The 21,071-nt window shown below is 32.9% G+C and overlaps 1 protein-coding gene across 1 annotated transcript; it reads right to left on the bottom strand.

Annotated features, from left to right (window-relative positions):
• Positions 1–2,526: 2,526 nt before the first annotated feature.
• On the bottom strand, positions 2,527–6,357 carry LOC114190619 (alpha carbonic anhydrase 1, chloroplastic-like). Its single transcript, XM_028079579.1, has 6 exons — positions 6,139–6,357; positions 5,818–6,026; positions 5,300–5,406; positions 3,394–3,499; positions 3,135–3,299; positions 2,527–2,771 (listed from the first exon to the last, which is right to left on the bottom strand). The coding sequence occupies exons 1-6, from the start codon at positions 6,206–6,208 to the stop codon at positions 2,616–2,618; spliced, it is 813 nt and encodes a 270-aa protein (XP_027935380.1). The 5' UTR covers positions 6,209–6,357; the 3' UTR covers positions 2,527–2,615.
• Positions 6,358–21,071: the final 14,714 nt, after the last annotated feature.

Here is a 21,071-nt window from a genome sequence, read left to right on the forward strand (position 1 = left end):
GTGGGATCAGGTTTACATCCAGTTAAGCCAAACTCAGAAAGGATGTCAAGACAATATTTGCGTTGATGCAGCACCAGCCCGTGGTGAGAACGAGCAACTTCAAACCCAAGAAAATACTTCAAGTTGCCTAAGTCTTTGATGTGAAACTGAGAGTGAAGATAAGACTTTATGGTATTGATAGTGGTAAGATTGTTGCCAATGAGTATTATGTCATTAACATAGACCAATAGGGCAGTGAAAGAATCAGAGGTCTTTTGTACAAAGAGAGAGTAATCAACTTTGCTTTGACCAAAACCATAGGTGATAAGAGCTGTGGTGAGCTTGGCATTCCACTGTCTGCTGGATTGGCACAACCCATATAAAGATTTATGAAGTTTGCAAACCATTTTGGGAGAAGGAAGACGCATACCAGGTGGGGGCTTCATAAAAACCTCTTCATCAAGTTGGACATGGAGAAAAACATTATCAACATCTAGTTGATGTAAGAACCAACCATAGGATAATGCAAGGGCGAGAATAAAGCGAATTGTGATGAGCTTAACCACTAGAGAGAATGTTTCAAAAAAATCAATGCCCTCTATTTGCATAAAGCCCTTTGCAACGAGTCATGCTTTGTGACGTTGAATGGTGCCGTCTGCATTGAATTTGGTGCGGTAGACCCATCTATAACCCATTACTTTCTTTCCTGGAGGAAGGCTTACAAGTGACCAAGTGTTGTTTCGATCAAGAGCATCTAATTCAGCAAGCATAGCCTTCTGCCAACACTCAAATTGATTGGCTTCCTTGAAAGAAGTTGGATCAAGAGTACCAGACAGAGATAAAGAAAAAGTAGTGTGATGGTTAGAACATTTAGCATATGACAGATACAAATGCAAAGGATAAGGTGTAGTGTGAGTAGTATTAGATGAAACTATAGTTGACCAATGGTAATCAGAAAGATATGATGGTGGCCGTTTTGTTCTCCTAGAATTTCGTTGGTAATCAGTGGCTTGATGGGAATCCTGTGAAACAGTTTCATCATGTGATGTAGGTAAATCACAATGTGTAAAAGAAGTAGGATTAGAGCCATTGTTATTTGTGTTATCGAAAGAAAGAAGAGTATGAAAACGATCCATGTCAGAAAATGTACTGTTAGGTGTAGTATCAATAAAAGCATCTTTTGCAGTAAGTTTCGGATCATAAAGAAAATGATTTTCATAAAAGGTGACATTACGGGATATGAACGTAGAGTGTGTGGTAATGTCATACAAAATATAGCCTTTGGTGCCAGTTTTAACACCTAAAAAAATGGTTTTGATGGCTCTTTTATCAAATTTTGTTCTGCTAGCAAGAAGTGTAGTAGCAAAAGCCAAGCATCCAAACACTTTTAATTGAGTTAGGTTTGGAAGAGTTCGATGAATTAATTCATATAGGGATTTGAATTTTAAAAAAGGGGTGGGAAGTCTATTGATGATATGTGTGACATGTTTAACAGCAAAAGACCAAAAAGAAGTAGGTAGATGGGATTGAAAGAGTAAGGCATGACTGACATTAAGCAAGTGTTGATGCTTTCTTTCAACAATACTATTTTGTTGTGGAGTTTCAACACAAGATGTTTCATGAATAATGCCTTTATTGTTGAAAAAATCAGTTAATAGGAACTCCTTTGCATTGTCATATCTTATACGCTTTAATTTGAAGTTGAATTGAGTTTCTATCAACTGAACAAAAGCTGGCAAAATAGTTTTTACATCAGACTTGTGTTTTAAAAGATGTATCCATGTAAAACATGAGAAATTGTCAACAACAGTAAAAAAGTATGTAAAAATTGAATACAATTAGACTGAGAAGATAATATATATTCATTTTTAAAATTTAAGAATTAAATTGTACCAAATTTTTGAATATAACAAATTTTAATTTCACATGTTTAAGGACTAAAATCATATTTAACTTATTAATAGAAAATAATGAAAGATATATAAATAATCATACCATAAAGAATTAAACATGTTTCCTTAAAATATATCTTAAACATAAATATTTTGATATAATATTATATATATATATATATATATATATATATATATATATATATATAAAATTTTAAGTCATATATATAAAAATATTCAAATTAAAATCTATAAAAATAGTTCAGAAACTATTTATTTTTTATTTCATAAAAGCATAAGAAAATTACACAAAAAAATAAATAAAGTATAAGCAGCATATATTCTCCAAACATCATTTTACTGACTTATCAAACCTAGTACAATTGTATTCTCTAATGTAAAACCTCGGGCATGTTGCATGATACACAAAACATTTATCTAGAGCTATGTTTTTAGTTTTTAAATTCAAAAAAAAAATTGAAATTTATTTTTGTTTTAAACTTAAATTTTTAAGATAATATTTGAGTTAATTATCCTGTTTGACATATTTCAATTTAAATGTTAATCTAAAATACGATTTAATATGTATAATAAAAATTAATATTATTGAATTAAAAGAATTACATGCATTCAATTTCAAAATTTAGAATTAAAATATATCAAAATTTAAGACAAATTTTAATTTTATATTCAAATTTAACGACTTCGAAGATATTTAACTCCATTTATTTATAATACTTGGTGTTATGGTGATACACGAGTTGCATGGTGGTTGTTGGGGTGGTAGTACATCTCTATTTTACGTCCATTGATTTGCTGAAGAGGCCTTGCATTGTGCTTGAACTCTGGGTTCAATGGTGCCTTCAGGAGCTTCAGTTGTTCACTGGATAGTGTCCTCAGCTGCATACATGCATGCTTCATTAATCACACATTTTCACAACATGAATGAAAGCCAAGATTTTATACATATACGTGTGTGTGTGAATGTAACTTTTTTGTGTTATTTTTAGTTAAACTATTTCTTTTTTTATTTTTATTATGGTTAAGAAGTTTGAAATCGGTCTTTTTTTGTCTTTTTCTGTCTCAATTTAATTTTAATTTTTAAATAGTAATTTAATTTGGTCTATCGTTAATTTTTTATAAGCGGTATTAAATTAAAAAAAATAACAAATTGAGACATTAATTTTTATGAAAAACTAACGACTAAACTTAAATCGAATCATTTTAAAAAAAATTAAAAAAAAAACTAAAATGATTAGTTACCTTTCCAAGAATGGTCCAAACGACACCCTCTTTGCATGGTGGAGTGGTGAGAGAGCCAACATATCTGTAATACCTTCTTCTGCTGCTTTTATTTATTTCTTCTAAATCAAAGGTCCCGATTGCAATTTCCTTCTCATTACCTAACTCAACCAACTTCTCTTCAAACTGTATCCAAGAAGCACATATTAGCGCTAAGTTTAAAATGATTTGAAGCAGATATATAATTTTAGAAACAAAGTGAATGTTAGTTGCAGTGTACCTGGGATATGAGAGGATCTGGATCACCCAATTTGTACAGCACTGCCACTACAGCTATGTTCTTTATATCTTCGGTCAAGTGGACTAGATGGAGCTCCGCATCATGTCTATAATGGATATCAAAATTATTTAATACACTATTTATATTTCATAATAATATGTTTTTTACTATTTTATTTGCTTATTCACTTCATTATAATATTTTATTATTAAAACAAGATTCTATTATTTATAAAATGGCTTGTTATTATTGTATAATTTTCCTTTTCAGAATTTGGTTCAGAGATTGGTCAATGACTCTATTCAAGTGAAAACATCCCTTTTAGCAATTTTTATAAATAAAGAAGGTTAAACATGGTTGTAATCTTTAAATTTTGGATGAAAAATTGAAATTCATTTATGTCTAAAATTTGATATATTTTGATTTTGAAATTAAAAAGAAAATGAATGGATATATTTTGATTTTTTTTACGTGTTAAATTGTATTCTATATTAATATATGAATTGAAATGTGTTAAAATAAAAAGAAAATTCAAATATCAATCTGAAACACCTTTTGATATTAAAAAAAAAATTTAACGTAACAAGATTAGAAGAACTGTATGTATATTTAATTTTAAAGTTTGGAAATAAAAGTATATCAAGTTTATATAAACAAATTTCAATAAGTTAAAATGTATGAATTAAAAATATATTTAACCAAATAAAAAAATAATTTAAAGGGTATCTTTCTAACTTAATTTTCGTATTGAACTTGGGTTTTACTAGGCCCAATTTGCTTTTTCATCAAAAAATTATATATATTTTTTTCATTGAAAGACTCGATGGGTAAGGCTTAAAATCTAGTGCAAGTAATTTCTTTAGTTTAATTTAATTAACATCCCTAATGACGCTGCCCAACTCATTAGGACATGATAATAAAGTGAACAGTTCTATGATGACTGGTTATGGAATGAACCTCCCACCTTATAGAAAAACCCTATACAAAAATCATGGTAAAATAATTGTTATTGAAAGTTTCGGAATTAAATAGCTTACAAAGATAGTTGTACAATCTTCAAAAGGAGTTATGTGTAACGAACCAACAGTTTTTCCCATTAAAGAGACATGTATTAAGCTTGGAAAATTTTAAGCTAATTTGACATTCAAAAAGTTTGTCTTAAATATAAAGTACTTTGTCTTTTCCAAAAGATTCCAATAGAAAATAAAATCACAACATAAGAAAATATTTTCTCTATACTTTAGTCGGTGTCTCGAAGCTAGTATCATATTATCTTATGTAAATTAAAGTTATAAAATAGGGTAAATAATTGATTCAATAGCATAAATATTGACATATGTTACTTTTAATATAATTAAAAATATTAAAGGAACTCCTCCAATGTTTAAGAAATTGAACGTCTGATTGAGTTTTAGAAAAATTATATAAAATCCTTACTGGTTCTGCTTAATATTGCATATTAATAAAGATATGTAACAATTATTAAACACCAAATATATACTCAATTAAATTAACTATTAATAGAGTTTAAAAAAAAAAACTCTCTTGTACTAAGATGGTAATTTTTTTTTTCTAATATACTAAAAGTAAATATATGAATACTTATTATAACAAACCTAGTATTTATCCTAAAAAAATATGCATTGTGGAACTTTGTAAAGCTCCGTAGGCAAAAGGGTCTTACCCAATTATTTGGTATCAAAACTTTTTACTAAAGTGGTCTTGTAACACTTAGATTGGTTCGAGAAAAAACGATAAGGTTTGTAAAGCAAATTCTTTGAGAAAGCGTAATCATTTTAAGAAGTGGTATGTTGAAACCACACTCTATCACATAAAAATTCTGATTCTTATAATTTTAAAACTAACGTATGTATCCCAAACAAACTTCTGGTGCATGTGAACTTACATACGACCATTTGCCTTGTGCTCCGATGGCGAATGCCAGTGCAGTTGTTTTAAGGAGTAGTTTCTTCCATTTATGTTAATGTCTCCTGCTTTTCCTTCAAAGTGAACCTATAAATCAAAATATATACACATATTACTTCATATAGAAATTCCTTAAAAACCTTACCTAACATCTGTAACGGTCATCCAATTATACGTTTACAGGAGGTTAAAACGAAACAAATACAATCCGAACTTTTAAGTCCAACTCAATTTTATAAAATTAGAAAATAAGTTTTATACTGACTTATATATTAAGAAAGGGTTTAAACAAATTCATAATGATATTTTGACATCTTTCTTTTATAATATGAGGTGACATCTTCTAACTGATTTAAAATGTAGAGAAATAAAAAAATAAAAAAATGAAAAGTCACATAAAAAAATGTCATCTCAGAGTGAAAAAAAGTTGTCAAAATTTAATTAGTAAAGTATCATTTTATTCGAAAAGAGAAGCGATTTGGTAGTTTAAGAACAAACCCCAATGTTGAATATGTTGTTAACCAATGTGGCATTAGTAGGGAGATAGTTTCTTGCAATATTCTTCAACTCCTTGTTCATCTCAATATCAGTCTTGATAAGTTCCACAGGACTCTGTGCTTTGCCATTTGAGCACGCTGCATAAGATGGCCTCAATCTTCCCCAGTTCGCAGGACCATATGGACCAGAATAACTAAAATTAACCGAAACTAATGCAAAAACAAAAATTCATGTAAGCAATCATTAATCTTCACAGTTTTCAGAATAACCAAACACTACTCTGAGTGAAGCAAATCAAAGCAATGATAAAGAAAATCTTACAGTAATCTGCAGAAGTGCATAGAGCCAAAGAAGCAATGGAAATGATAGCGAAGTGAACCCTCATGGTCATTGAGAATAGCAAGCTAGCTGTGTCTGCTTTGATATGAGAGACTTTGTTTTATTCCTTAGCTTTATATATTTGTAACAGTATAATTAGAAGTACATAAATTAAATATAATTATGGATATATATAATATATGTGTTGTGTTGTGTGCCACATATATTAATGCTGCTATATATGAACTCGTGGAGTGCTAAACTGGGGCAGTGATTGACCAATTGGTGATTTCTTTTATGGAATAAATGAGTGGAGAGACCATTCCTTTCTTGCACATAAAAGATTCTGTTCTTCTAATTTGAGAGGGATTTCTTTTCTTTCTTTTATGCTTTCTGTGAACCACAATTAAAGGGAACGAATTTTTATCTGTTTGGTTCACTGTAGCAAAATGTTACAAGTTAAAGCATAAATTATATGAGAGCTTCTGTATATATACATTAATTGCATACAAAATGAATACTTTGTATGCATTTTATAAAACGTTAAATTGGGCCGGCTTACATAGTAGTAGTTTGTAGTTTTTTTCTATGGAAATTTTGTAATTTTCTTAGTTTGTGTTTTTAGGTTTAATTTTTGTTTTGATGCAAGGGTATTCAACGAAGTTGCTTAACTGTCAGGGGGGGTTTTCAATGCGCATAGTGCACATATTAAGTCCATTGAAAAACACATTATAACTTATAGCATTTCTGCTTTCAAACTTGGCAAAACAGAGCTCTAAGTTTTTTTTTAGTTGGTAGCTGTAGTTAATTAAGGAGGTACTTTTCATTTTATTCTCTTATCATATCTAAACCATAAGGGTGCAAATACCTTTTTTTTTTGGTTAAATAGGATGAGTTTTTAAATTTGGGACGTAAAATTGAAATTTATTAATGTTCTAAATTTTAATATATTTTGATTCTCAAACTTATAATATGAATGAGTATTGTCTTTTTAATTCAACAATATTAATTTCTTCTTACGTATTAAACAACATTCTAAACTGACATCTGAGTTGTAACATGTAAAAATGTGTAAACAATTCAAATAACAGGCTTAATCGTCATTTGACAGATAAATTCTTTTTAACTCATGTGGATTAGAAAACTATATTTATTTATTTTTAAAGTTTAGAGATTAAATTGTATTAAATTTTGAGACATGAATAAATTTTAATTTTATTTTAAAATTTATGAATTAAAAACATATTTAATATATATATATATATATATATATATATATATATATATATATAGTTGAGATATATTATAGAAGAAAAGAGTAAGCTAATAAAAGTAGGGAGAGAGTTAAACCACTTGAAATCAAATCCTTATCAATCTCAAATACCTAAGTATAAATAATTTGATATTTTTTATTTATTGTTTAATTTTCATAATCTATGAGTGGTTTCCGTTCTGGAGATAATATGATGGTGAAAGGAAGAATAATTAATGAGTCTTTCAACAAAAAATACAAAAGTGAGTGCCCTGTTTGTTGTCCTCAGAAAGTGCTTTTTCTATGCGTCCCAATCCAGTTGTGCAATCTCATTGAGAATCACCCAAAGTGGCATACCTTTATACGCACAACCATTTCAATAATTTTTTCTTCTACTCAATGGTCACTCAATATGGTAGCCTCAAACTAAAGGTATTTGCATAAATAACATAATTTGGTTTGTCACTAACAAAATCTAATGTTGCATATTTTTCTTCTATGTCTAACGCACTCTTTCATATAAAAAATTGAATACACTAAGAGTTAGAAAGTTTACAAAATTAAATATACTTACATGTGATATAAACTTTGATATTGTTTATAATTTAGGTTTAAGTTTAAATTAATTCTATAAAATTAGTTTATAAAGATATTTTATTTCTCACATATATAGTGTTTTTGTTATATCTTTACTTATTGTAAGATTTCAAATAATTTATAAAAACTCAATTTTTGGTGAAATAAAAAAATTACATACGATTTCATGTGATTAATTATCATAATAATATCAATTGGGTAACGATAATTATAAGAGTGGTGAAATAGTGAAAACATAATGTTAAATTACTTTGGATAAACTTATTCATATAAACTTCTTAAAACAAAAACTAAAAAAAAAAACAAATAAATAAAGTTTCATGCACTAAAATTAGTTTATACATAATAGTTTGTAGTTTACAAGATGAAACGTTGATACTATATGTCAATATTACTATTATGATTTTATTATTGGAAGAATCTATCAGGTTAAAATACCTTTTGTCCCAATTTTCGTCAAGTTTTTTTAAATAAGTCATAATTTTGGTTTTGTGTTCAAATAGGTCTCAATTTTCGTCAATTTTGTTCAATTGGGTTCTTTTTTGCTAACAATATTTAAATCATTAATAACCATGAACAGTGATTATTACATGTCATTTCGTGTTTTTTTTTTGAATTTTTTTCTTTTTCTTTTTCTTTTTTTGAATTTTGTTTATTTTTTTTAAAATGTACACGTGTCAACCCAATAGCATGCCATGTGTCACTTCGTGGTTTTTTTGAATTTTTTTGAATTTTTTTTGAATTTTTTTTTGAATTTTTTTTAAATGTCCACGTGTCAACCCAGTAGTGTGCCACATGTCAAAGTCAATGTTCTATATTCAATTTGGTCCCTATATTTATTATTTTTGTTCAATTTAGTCCCAATTTTTGTTAACATTAACCAATTTGGTCCCTCTCCAAATTGAAACCAAATTTAATTTTTATATTAAAATTCACATTATTATAACTTTGATATAAAATTAAATTTGATCACATCTTCGATAGGGACCAAATTGGTTAATGTTAAAAAAATTGGGACTAAATTGAGCAAAACTAACAAATATAGGGACCAAATTGAATATAGAACATTGATTTTGACACGTGGTATGCTACTAGGTTGACACGTGGATATTTAAAAAAATTCAAAAAATAAAAATAAAAATAAAATTCAAAAAAAATTCAAAAAAATTCAAAAAAACCCACAAAGTGAAAAGTGGCATGCTACTGGGTTGACACGGGTACATTTAAAATAAATTAAAAAAATCAAAAAAATTCAAAAAAACCACGAAGTGACACGTGGCAGTCAATGTTCATGGCCGTTAATGATTTAAACAATGTTAGCTAAAAAGGACCCAATTGAACAAAGTTGACGAAAATTAGGACCTATTTGAACACAACCAAAATTATGACTTATTTGACAAAACTTGACGAAAATTGGGATCAAAAAGGTATTTTAACCAATCTATTATTACTACAAAAATAGTATTTTATGACTTATTATGCTGGTTATAATCTAATCGGTATAATAAGTGATACGATGACAAAATTTTAAATGTGATAAGACATGGAAAGTGACACGGAAGATGGGTTCGGTGGCAATTTCAGAATAAAGTAAAAGATTTTTTATGTCGGTTATACATACACTACAAGAAAATATCTTATTAATAACTAATTTTAGAGACTAAAAGTTGTTAGTCACTATAGTTACTAATTACAAAATAAAAAATTATTGGTTACGAAAATAGCCACTATTATGAATAAAAAATTATAATTGATCGCTAAATTGACCACTAATTAATTAGAGATTAATTTAAAAACTAATTTATTTGGTAGCAAAAACTAGGGATGACAATTCTGGGCGAGCTGGCTTGCAGGCCCACACAAAAAAACACAGGGCGGGCTGGAATGTTGAACCCACTGGCTCGTAATGGCCTGCCCTGCATAGGCCCGTAGCCCGCACGGGCTAAAGGTGGGGCGAGGCGGGCTAGCCCCCTAGCCCGCTTACAAAATTATATGTTGTTATTTTTTTAGTTCTCACATCATTCATCATGTTAAGTTTCTTTTATTTTTATTTTTATTATTATTATTATGTTTATGTATAATCATTGTATATAAGATAATGATTTTAAATTATTGAGACTGAGACTTTAAAATAGGAGTAGTGGACAACAGTACCACTCTCTTTCTCTTCTATTTATAGTGAAGCAAGCACGTACATATGAAAAGATATGAAAAGACTACTCTAAGATACTAGGCATGATTACATGCAATAGTAGATATGGCAGTAGGTAGTTTCCCACACTCAACACCCTACACATAGGGTTAATGATACAATAGGTATAGGTAATAATTCTAACACTCCCCCTCAAGCTGGAGCATACAAATTGTATGAACCAAACTTGGAACAAATGAACTCAATCCGAGGTCCCCTTAATGACTTGGTCAACACATCTGCAAGTTGGTCATTTGACCCAAGAACTCAGTACAAATTTCCTTGGTCATCAATTTTTCTCGGACAAAGTGGCAGTCAATTTCTATGTGTTTAGTTCTCTCATGAAACACTGGATTTGATGCAATGTGGAGAGCAGCCTGGTTGTCACAATACATCTTCATGGTCTGAATTTCACAGAAGTTAAGCTCTCGAAGAAATTGCTTTACCCATATGAGTTCACACGTGAGAGACGCCATTGCCCGATATTCAGCTTCAGCGGTGGATCGAGCCACTACATTTTGCTTCTTACTTTTCCAAGAGATAACATTTCCTCCAAGGAGGATACAATATCCCGTAGTAGAGCGTCTGTCAATAGGAGAGCCTGCCCAATCAGCATCACAGTACCTAGAGATTTGAACATTGCCTTTATCTTCATATAGCAAACCTTGTCCTGGAGCCTTCTTGAGGTATCTTAAAATACGGATGATGGCATTCCAATGTCCAAGACATGGAGTCTGCATAAACTGGCTAACAATTCCAACTGCGAAAGATAGATCAGGCCTCGTAATAGTGAGATAAATTAACTTTCCAACGAGCCTCCTATATCTCTCTGGATCGGAGAATAATTCGCCTTCTACTGTTGTTAACTTCTGATTCGGGTCCATAGGACTCTCTACTGGTCTGCAGTCAATCATACCTGTTTCTTGTAATATATCAAGAGCATATTTCCTTTGAGAGATTACAACTCCATCTTTTGACTGAGCTACTTCAATGCCCAAGAAGTATTTGAGGCTTCCGAGATCCTTGGTTTGAAAATGTTTACACAGGTGCTCCTTCAGTTGAGATATTCCAGTAGTATCATTTCCTGTAATAACAATATCATCAACATATACTATTAGGTAGACACATTTCCCAGGAGAGGTATGTTTGTAAAAGACTGAGTGATCTGCCTCACTGCGTCTTAACCCAAATTTCTGAACAATGGAGCTGAATTTTCCAAACCAAGCTCGTGGTGATTGTTTGAGGCCATATAAAGATCGATGCAATTTGCATACCATACCAGACTCCCCCTGAGCAACAAACCCAGGAGGTTGCTCCATGTAAACTTCCTCCTCAAGATCACCATGAAGGAAGGCATTTTTGATATCCAATTGATGAAGAGGCCAGTGACGAATTGCTGCCATTGCAAAGAAGAGGCGAATAGTAGTCATCTTGGCCACGGGAGAGAAGGTGTCACAATAGTCAAGGCCATAAACCTGAGTGTACCCTTTTGCAACCAATCGGGCTTTGAGTCGATCAACCTGACCATCATGGCCAACTTTAATTGCATACACCCATCGACAACCAACAGCCTTCTTACCCAAAGGGAGGGGCACGAGCTCCCAAGTATGATTGCTTTCAAGAGCCTGCATCTCTGCAATCATGGCTTGTCGCCATCCAGGATGATCAAGTGCTTCATTCACATTTTTGGGAATAACAACAGAAGACACTGAGGATAAAAGTGAACAATAGGAAGGCGATAATCGGTGATAGCTAAGAAAATTATAAATGGGATGTGGATTTCGAGAGGAACGAGTACCTTTTCTGAGAGCAATGGGCCAACCTGAATCACCTTCATCAGGAGTCGTGGGATCAAGAGACGAGGGAGAAGAATCTGAAGTAGGGGATTCACCATGTTCTTGAACAACTGGACTATTCGTCGGCGTCCTGTGTTGGAGAGAGTCAATAGGTGGAGATGATGGCTCAGGAGGACTTTGGTCGAGACTTGGAGGGACAGGGACATTGGAAATATTGTACTCAACCACGGGAATAGGAAGGACCTGCTGGATGACATGGACATCTTGAACAGATGGAGAGAAGTAAGGGGTCTGTTCAAAAAATGTAACATTGGCAGACATGTAATATTTCTTGGTTTCAGGAGAGTAACATCGATACCCTTTTTGGAGTCGTGAATAGCCCAAGAAAACACATTTGAGAGAGCGAGCAGAAAGCTTGTCTAACCCGGGAGACATGTCATGAACAAAACATACACAACCAAAAACTCTAGGAGAAGTGTGAAAGAGAGGATTGTCTGGAAACAGAATGGAGAAAGGGACCTTATGATTGAGAGAGGAAGATGGCATCCGATTAATAAGAAAACCTGCAGTTAAGATGGCATCTCCCCAGTGATGGACAGGAACGTTGGCACTAAGCAAAAGGGTACGAGCAGTTTCAACTAAGTGTCGATTTTTTCTTTCTGCTATACCATTTTGTTGTGGCGTATGAGGACAAGTAGACTGGTGCAGGATACCATGGGAACTCAAAACATTAGAAAGAGCAGACGAAAAATACTCTTTGGCATTGTCACTTCTTAAGATTTTAATTACTTGACCAAATTGATTCTTGATTTCATTCAAAAAGGATGTGAAGAGGGATAATAATTCAGAACGATCTTTCATAAGATAAACCCAAGTACATCTCGAATATTCATCAATGAAAGTAACAAAATACCTAAAGCCAAAAGATGAGACACGACTAGGTCCCCAGATATCGGAATGGATAACAGAAAAACTAGAAGTACACTTTGATTGAGATCTTTTAGGAAAGGTAGATCTAACATGTTTTCCTAGTTGACATGACTCACATTCTAAAGTCTGGAGACGACTAAGTTCAGGAAACATTTTCTTTAACTTGGACAGGTGAGGGTGACCAAGCCGATCATGTAACATTTTAGGATTGGGGGCTGCAACACAGGACACACGTGGACGAGATCCAAAATGGTATAATCCGCTCGCTTCATATCCTTCTCCAATCGGTCTCCCCGAGCCACGCTCCTGTATAACAAAAGATTTGTCATCGAAGGTTACAGAGCAATTCAATGTTTTGGTTAACTGACTTAAGGAAATTAAATTGAAAGGACAATTAGGGACAAAAAGGACAGATTTTAGATTTAAGGACGGAGATAAGATGGCTTGACCGACTCCCTTTGAGGATGTTTTAGAACCATTTGCGAGGGTTATAAAATGAGATTTTTCTTGGAATGAAATGGTTGAGAACAAGGAGGTATTACCAAAAATGTGATCAGAAGCACCAGAGTCAATTACCCATGAATTGTGACCTTCCATGGATTGAGAGATGCAAACAGTTGATGTACTTGGAGCTTGAGATGACTGTGCCAAGCTGTTGGATTTGAGGCGTAGGTACTCTTGATACTCGTCCTCAGTGAACTTGGAGTCAGTAGTCTCTGCCTGGGAGACATTGGCTGTTTTGGCAGGAAATCCATGTAAAGTGTAGCAGTTTTCTTGGGTATGACCCATCCTTTTACAATACGTACACTGAGGACGCCCACGACCTCCACGTCCACCCCCTCTAGTTCCACGACCTCCTCTTCCTCGGGTGGCAACCATGACAGATGGTTCCATTACAGCAAGAGTTTCTGGAGTTTGAAGAGTTGGAACACGTATCATGCGGGAGATCAAAGTTTCCATGGAAGGAACCTCATGAGAGGTCAAAAGCTGATCTCGGATATGATTAAAGTCTGGGTGTATAGCGCGGAGGATCATTACCATATAGTACTTGTCAAGCTTTTTCTTCATTTCATCTAGAGAGTCGACTTCCAAGAACATTCGAAGTTCTTCCACAGCAGCTTGAGCGTCATTCATGAATGACATCATATCATGGTTAGTCATTTTCATAGATGCCAACTTGTTCGCCGAATCATAGAGGCGTTGAATATCATTTGCATAGATATTCTGAGTTCGCTTCCAAAACGAGTGGCAAGTTTTGAAGGCCCGTAGGGACATCAAAAGTCGTGGTTCCACCGATTGCCACAATAGAGCACATAGTTGGAAATCCGCTTGTTTCCACTGTTCAGCTTTTTCAGACGGTACGTGGCTGCCATCTTTCTCAAGGTGTTCGTGGTGTCCTTGACCGAGAAACCACATCTCGACGGCAGCGGACCAAGATAAGTAATTTTGGCCATTTAGTTTCTCGGACGTAATGTAGGGGCTTCCAGAGAATGAAATAGCACTCCCAGTTCCTCCAGTGGCCATGATAAAGAGAAAGGATCTCGGAAACAGTAAAACAGTGACGAAAACAGTGAAATAGTGACAATTTTCGACTTCGAAAGGGACGATTTCCACAAGAGGTGCTACTGAACTTCACCGGAACAGAGATTTGATGGTCAAAACGGATAGAGGAGGCTCCGGCGACGGCGACGGAGGTGGCGCGACGACGAACTGGCGACGGGAAGGCGGCGCGTGAGCGGCACGCGCCTGCCTGCAGCGAACAGAGAAGACGCGCGTGGAGGCGCGTGGCGACGGCGCTGCCTGCGACACCGGCGGGGTTGGCTGTCGCGCGGAGAGGCGGTTCAGATCCGGTGATTTCCGGACGGAACTGCGTCGGTGGACGGCGGCGGACGGCGGCGGACGGTGGCGGACAGCGGCGGAGGACGCAGACAGTGGCGAGAAGTTGTTTGACAGTGTTGGGTAGTTCAGAAACGAGGTTAACCGAACTTAGACAGCCGCGGACAGCGGCGGTGACTAACGGCGATCAACCGCGAACAACGGTGACGGACCAGCTGAGACAGAAACCAGAGCGGGATCGACCCGCTCTGATACCAACTTGAGACTGAGACTTTAAAATAGGAGTAGTGGACAACAGTACCACTCTCTTCCTCTTCTATTTATAGTGAAGCAAGCACGTACATATGAAAAGATATGAAAAGACTACTCTAAGATACTAGGCATGATTACACGCAATAGTAGATATGGCAGTAGGTAGTTTTCCACACTCAACACCCTACACATAGGGTTAATGATACAATAGGTATAGGTAATAATTCTAACATTGAATATGGAATATCTTTTTATGCATTTTTAAGTAGATGTCATGTAGGTGACATGTTGCTATTGTATTTTAGCTATAATCTTCGTTGTTATTTTTCTTGTCTTTAATTAGGTAAATTAATTGGAATTATTTCGATAGAAAATGAATATCAATTATTATGAAAAAAAATTATTTTACTCAACACAAAAAAAATATTTCACTCATCACAAATGCAGATGAGCCCGCGGGCCAGAAAAGTGAACCCAAAATTAAACTGCGGGGTGAGCCAACCCAGCCCGCACTTTGCGGGCCAAAACGTGGGACGGGTCAAAACGGGTTAGGCTGACCCGCTTTGTCATCCCTAGCAAAAACCTTGATAACTAATATTCAATGACCAATTTCCTTTGGTAGCTAAATTTTTTGAAATCAGTTTAGAGACCAATTATAATTTTTTATTTATAATAGTCACTATTTTAGTAATTAATACCTTTTTATTTTGTAAATTGATATCTAAATTAATCACTATAGTGACTAACAACTTTTGGTTACTAAAATTGGTTGATAATGAGACATTTTCTTATATAGATAAAACCTGCGTAAAAGTTAGAGCGATGACAATTTTGTAATAAAGTAAAAGGCTCTCTATGCAGGTTATACATAGAACCGAGATAGAAAGTGGATACGTATATTATTTTTAAATTTAAAAAGAAAATACTCGGTTTTGCACTATAACCGACATAAAATCTTTAATTTTATTTTCCCCCCTTCTCCCCCTCGTGTTGCACTTCATTGTTTTGGTCGCTTTGTTTCCTCCCTCACATTGACTCTCGTATTCTCCTTCTTGTTGGTGGCTTTTGCCTCCCCCCCCCCCCCCCCCCCTTTCTACACTTGGCTATCTCTCTCGTCTTCTCCTCTCGCTAGTGGACATTTTCGCGTTGGCAGAGGTTGCTCTCGCTTTTGCTCTCACAATCGCTCTCGCAGACATTGTGTTTAGGGTTTGGGTATTTCTTATCCCGAGGGAAGTCCATAGGTAATCCTCTAAATGCTAAGTTAATCTAAGATGTCTCAGGTAAAGATGTCTCCGATGTTTCAAAACAATTTTAGGTAGTTTCAGGGATAACAAACCAAAAAAGAAGAAGAAGAAATAAAGATAAGTGCAAGGTCTACAAAAATGAATTTTTGGTTCGAAAGTTGGTTATGCGTATATAAGGTGTTAGCACTAGAGATGGCAAATAAACCCGTCCCCGTGGGTATTATCCGAACTCGTCCCCGTTTTGACGAGGAATCCCCACATTGACTAGGTATGGGTATGGGGAATCTCCGACTTTTTCAGTTGGGTATGGGGATGGGCATGGGGATATACATATCCCCGCCATAATACTCGTCCCTGCCATATCTTCATTCTCGTTTAAATTATTAAAATATTCACAATTAATTAAGTAACCCTATATATATATATGTATTTTTTTTTTCTATTTTTTATTTCTTTTAATTATTTGGTTTGTCATGAAACTCATTCGCATCTCCAATATATTTTTTATCTTATTATAACTTTTATGTAATTATGTTAAAATGATGTATGTTAATTAAAAAAGATTTATGCCTCACATTTGAATATTTCTATTATTTTTTAATATTTTTATTTATTATATATTTTCCTTTCACATGAGAATGTTTATACTCTCAATTTAAGGTAATATAAAAAAATTCTTTACTTATTATTATTATTATTATTATTATTAATTTTTGTTTAATTTGAAGAACTCTTTTGTTTCATTAAAATAAGTTTCATTATTTTTCAACCATTGAGTATATATGTTGATATTTGAAAAGTTTTCTTAGTTTTCTAAGATATTTTTCATCTTATCATACCTTAATTATACATTTGATTTCCTTTGTGCGATTTCTTTCGATAGTCTATCAAATTATTTCTAAAACATACATTTGTTAGTTTTTTAATATTTTTATTTATTGTTTATTTTCATCATGTAAAATAATATTTCGATATATTCTATCTAATTATTTTTTATTTTATAACTCATTATTAATCATACTGTAATTTTTTAACTTTAAATTATGTTTGAAGTGGTTAAAATTATATATATATATATATATATATATTAGGAATAATATATGATAATTCACTACAAGAAAAATATGAAATAATGACTGATTTAGTCATTAACCCATATCAGTCACTATTTTTCGTCATTGGTGGTAGTAGTTAATTTATTGTCTGAATTAGTGATTAAAGATTAAATCGGTACTTGATTTAGTGACCAATTTAATTACTAATTTATTTGTAATTTAATGACAAAGATATTTCTATTTAATTTTAACCACTTCAAACATAATTTAATAATTAGTTTTCTAAGGTATTTTTCATCTTATCATACCTTAATTATACATTTGATTTTCTTTATGCGATTTCTTTCAATAGTCTCTCAAATTATTTTTAAAACACACATTTGTTAGTTTTTTAATATTTTTATTTATTGTTTATTTTCATCATGTAGAATAATATTTTGATATATTCTATCTAATTATTTGTTATTTTATAACTCATTATAAATCCTACTGTAATTTTTTTACTTTAATTGTATAAATAACTTTTATTTACTACAATATAAAAATTTAATGTAATTGCTATGAATATTTTTTGTCACTATCCAATATATATTGAAGTTCAAAAGATACAAAATCTATGTCAAAATTTTATTATTATGTTTATTATTTATTTTTTTGTGTCATTTTGATCAAGTGATGTATTATAACTTTTATTAGTGTATAAAAAAGAGATTCATTAGAATTTAAAAAATTGAAGTAAACAAACATTTAAAATATATTTTAATTTGAATATTTGTTTTTCTTTTATATTTTTTTTGAAATATTTTTAATTTTATCAACTAAGTTTCATCAATGTTGTAATTTGCAAATTTAATAAATGTGTTGGTTCTTATGAAATTTTATTTGGTATTCTAATCTAAAATGTAGACAATTATAATTTATTTCAAAGTATTTGATATGGAAGAAACAATCATCCTCCTAATATTGAATATTTGATAATATTATGTTTTCTTTACCGTAATTTTTGTTCTTTTATAAAAATTAATATTGAAGTAGTTAGAACACGGGTACGGGTATAGGTACAAGATTATACCCGTTATCCGGTGGGGATGGAGATGAGACAAAAGTTTGATACCCGTTGGGTTTAGGTACGGGGATGAGGGTGAATTTTTTCTGTGGGGATGGATATGGGATAGCGAAACTAGTCCCCGCCCCGCCCCGTTGCCATACCTAGTTAGCACCTTACAACATCCATCCTAACGCAATATTTTTCATGATGGAAAATTAGTGACCACATAGTTCTAAATGAAAAAACTATTTGAAAAATTTTGGATTTCTTTTAAAGTGAAGTTGATAAAGACCGATCTCACTACTGAGTATTTTCTTAAAATAAAGATCACATATTTTTAATGAAAAACTATTTGAAAATTTTTGGACTTTTCAAAGTGAAGCCGACAATAAATGACTTGATCCTCCATATTTCTTCTCACAATAAAGGATTAGGAATAACATTTTTCTTAATAAAAATCATATGTTTGAAAATATTATTTTTGAAAATTTTATATATTTTTTGTATTATAATAATTTAAATGTTATTTTAAACTAACTTTTTATAATTTTATTTTAAAATAATTTCATAAAAAAAAAGTGAGTAAAAAATTGACATGAAAATATGGAATGCATAAAGGGTAAGGGCAAAAATAGAAAATAAAAATAAGGAGGTGTAGCATGTTAGAGGGTGGTGCAGGAAGTAAACAAGAAATCCAACCCAAACAAATATGAAAGACTGGTTGTTTTATTGTAAAGCTTGTGGTGCAAAAATTAAAAGTGAGCCGACCCCAAAGCAACCAGCAAGGTGTGCGTGATGTAATGTGGAGTTGCAGCAAGTAGTTCGCGTGAGTCCAAACAACACATATGGGTGTGAGAAAACTAAAAGTGGGGTGCAGGAAGCTTTTTCCTCACGCTACCACTCGCTAACCCTCCGCTCCAATTCGCGCGAAACGCTCCTGCACCAGCGTCCACGACTGTCGTGATTCCTCTAGATCCCCGGTGAAGCCACCGTCGCACGACCACGCTCCCCGAAGCTAGGGTAGCTAGCGGCGACGCCGGTCACCACCGGAAAGTTAACCAGCGTCATGACGACCCTCTCCTTCTTCGCTTTTCCCATTCCGAGACGCTTCTCCTCCGTTCGTAATCCAAATCTCTGTGAAGGAGAATAGTGGAGGCGCTGTGCGTGTTATCTCTGTGAAGATTGGATAGTGGTGGAGGTGTTGGAAGAAGAATGATGAAGAAGGATCGAGGTTGAAGTGGGAGTGCCTATGGATATAATGAATGTTGTGTCCTCTATAATGTGTAGCATGATAAAAGAGGACGAGGAAAACGGGGGAATGTATGTGATGCACATGCATTGACGGTATCACAACACAAATAAAAGCAATATTACCTTTGGTTGCGAAGATAATGTTCCCCTTTGCGTTCTGTGATGCTCTCTGTATGGTTCCTCTTTCTTGATTCTCCTTGCTCTGATTTTGCCTTTCCTCGCCCAAAACGTTTGTGAAAGATGGTGATGGAGGCCAAATGTGAGGTAGTGGAAAGGGACGTAACCTCTCTGTGGATGGTAATGGAGTGGAGTGGAGGAAAAAATGGTTGGTGATTATGAGGCCGTGGTCAATAGTGAAAAAAGGATGATGATGGGACTGTTAGTGATTGCTTCTGTGGAGGAATAGGAAGAAGGCATGGATGATTGGTTGCATGTAGGTGGTGAGTACAGTGGTGGCTTGCTTCCTTCAATTGTATGCGAGAGAAATCTGAAAACTGTTGATGGGACAGAGAAAAGGTGACACATATCTCCATGAGAGAGGAGGGGTTTTTGGGAGAGCGGAAATAGTAGAGCAAGGATGCCAGAACATGAAACATTTGCTGGGCTGTGAGCCCACCTCGACGCATGAAATCAAAAGTGGGAAAAGAGGTTGAAAATGAAAATGAGTAGTGTTAAAAACATGAACGGGAACTAAGAAGAAAATATGGTGTAAAAAAATTATATTGAAAAAGAATTGGACTTTTATTTTTTAATTTTAGTTTGATTTATATTCTAAAATTAAAATCTTTCAATTAATTAACAAAATTTAAAGAAATTTTATTTCAATAAAAAAAAGTTAATTAAACACTTTCTTTATTTTTTTGGGTTAAATATATTTTTTGCCTTTGTATTTTCATGTGAAATTCAAATTCGTCTTTTCCTAATATTTTATATAGAAAGTATCCATATATACTTTTAAAATACGTGAAATACATCCTCTATTGTGATATTAATTTTTTTATGACCCATGGAACAAAGAAGATGATGTGAACATTTATAATTTGACACATGTTGGTAATCCATTACACACTATTGGTAATTGATTACACCTTATTGGTAATTTATTACCAATTCAAAATTGAAGGAGGAAACTATAATTTTAGGGAAAATTTGAAGTATTAAAACTTTCACTCATATCATAAGCTCCAATGTCATTATGTATTCAATAATGTAAAATAAATAAAAAATCAACAAAAGGTTGATAAAATTCTATTAAATTGGTAGTCAATTACCAACGTAGTGTAATTGATTACCAAAGATATGTAAAAAATGATGTTCAAAATTTTGAAATAGTAATCCTTAATGAAATGATGTTTAATTTCAGTGTCTTTGGTCCTAGAATGCAAGATAGGATTCTTAGCTAAATTTATAGCAATACTATTGTCACAAAGTAAAGGGATGTTATTCTTATTTATACTATAGTCCTTAAGTTGGTTTTTAATCTA

This window comes from Vigna unguiculata, chromosome 7 (genome assembly GCF_004118075.2).
Source record: "Vigna unguiculata cultivar IT97K-499-35 chromosome 7, ASM411807v1, whole genome shotgun sequence".
In the NCBI taxonomy this organism is placed as follows: domain Eukaryota; kingdom Viridiplantae; phylum Streptophyta; class Magnoliopsida; order Fabales; family Fabaceae; genus Vigna; species Vigna unguiculata.

What these genes read in the sequence shown, in the direction of transcription:
- LOC114190619 (XM_028079579.1), bottom strand. Translation starts at nt 6,208, where the DNA reads ATGACCATGAGGGTTCACTTCGCTATCATTTCCATTGCTTCTTTGGCT. An exon ending in ACAACATATTCAACATTGGG is followed by an intron (nt 5,407 to 5,817) that starts GTTTGTTCTTAA and finishes TTTGATTTATAG; the next exon opens with GTTCACTTTGAAGGAAAAGC. An exon ending in CAGATCCTCTCATATCCCAG is followed by an intron (nt 3,300 to 3,393) that starts GTACACTGCAAC and finishes TCTTGGATACAG; the next exon opens with TTTGAAGAGAAGTTGGTTGA.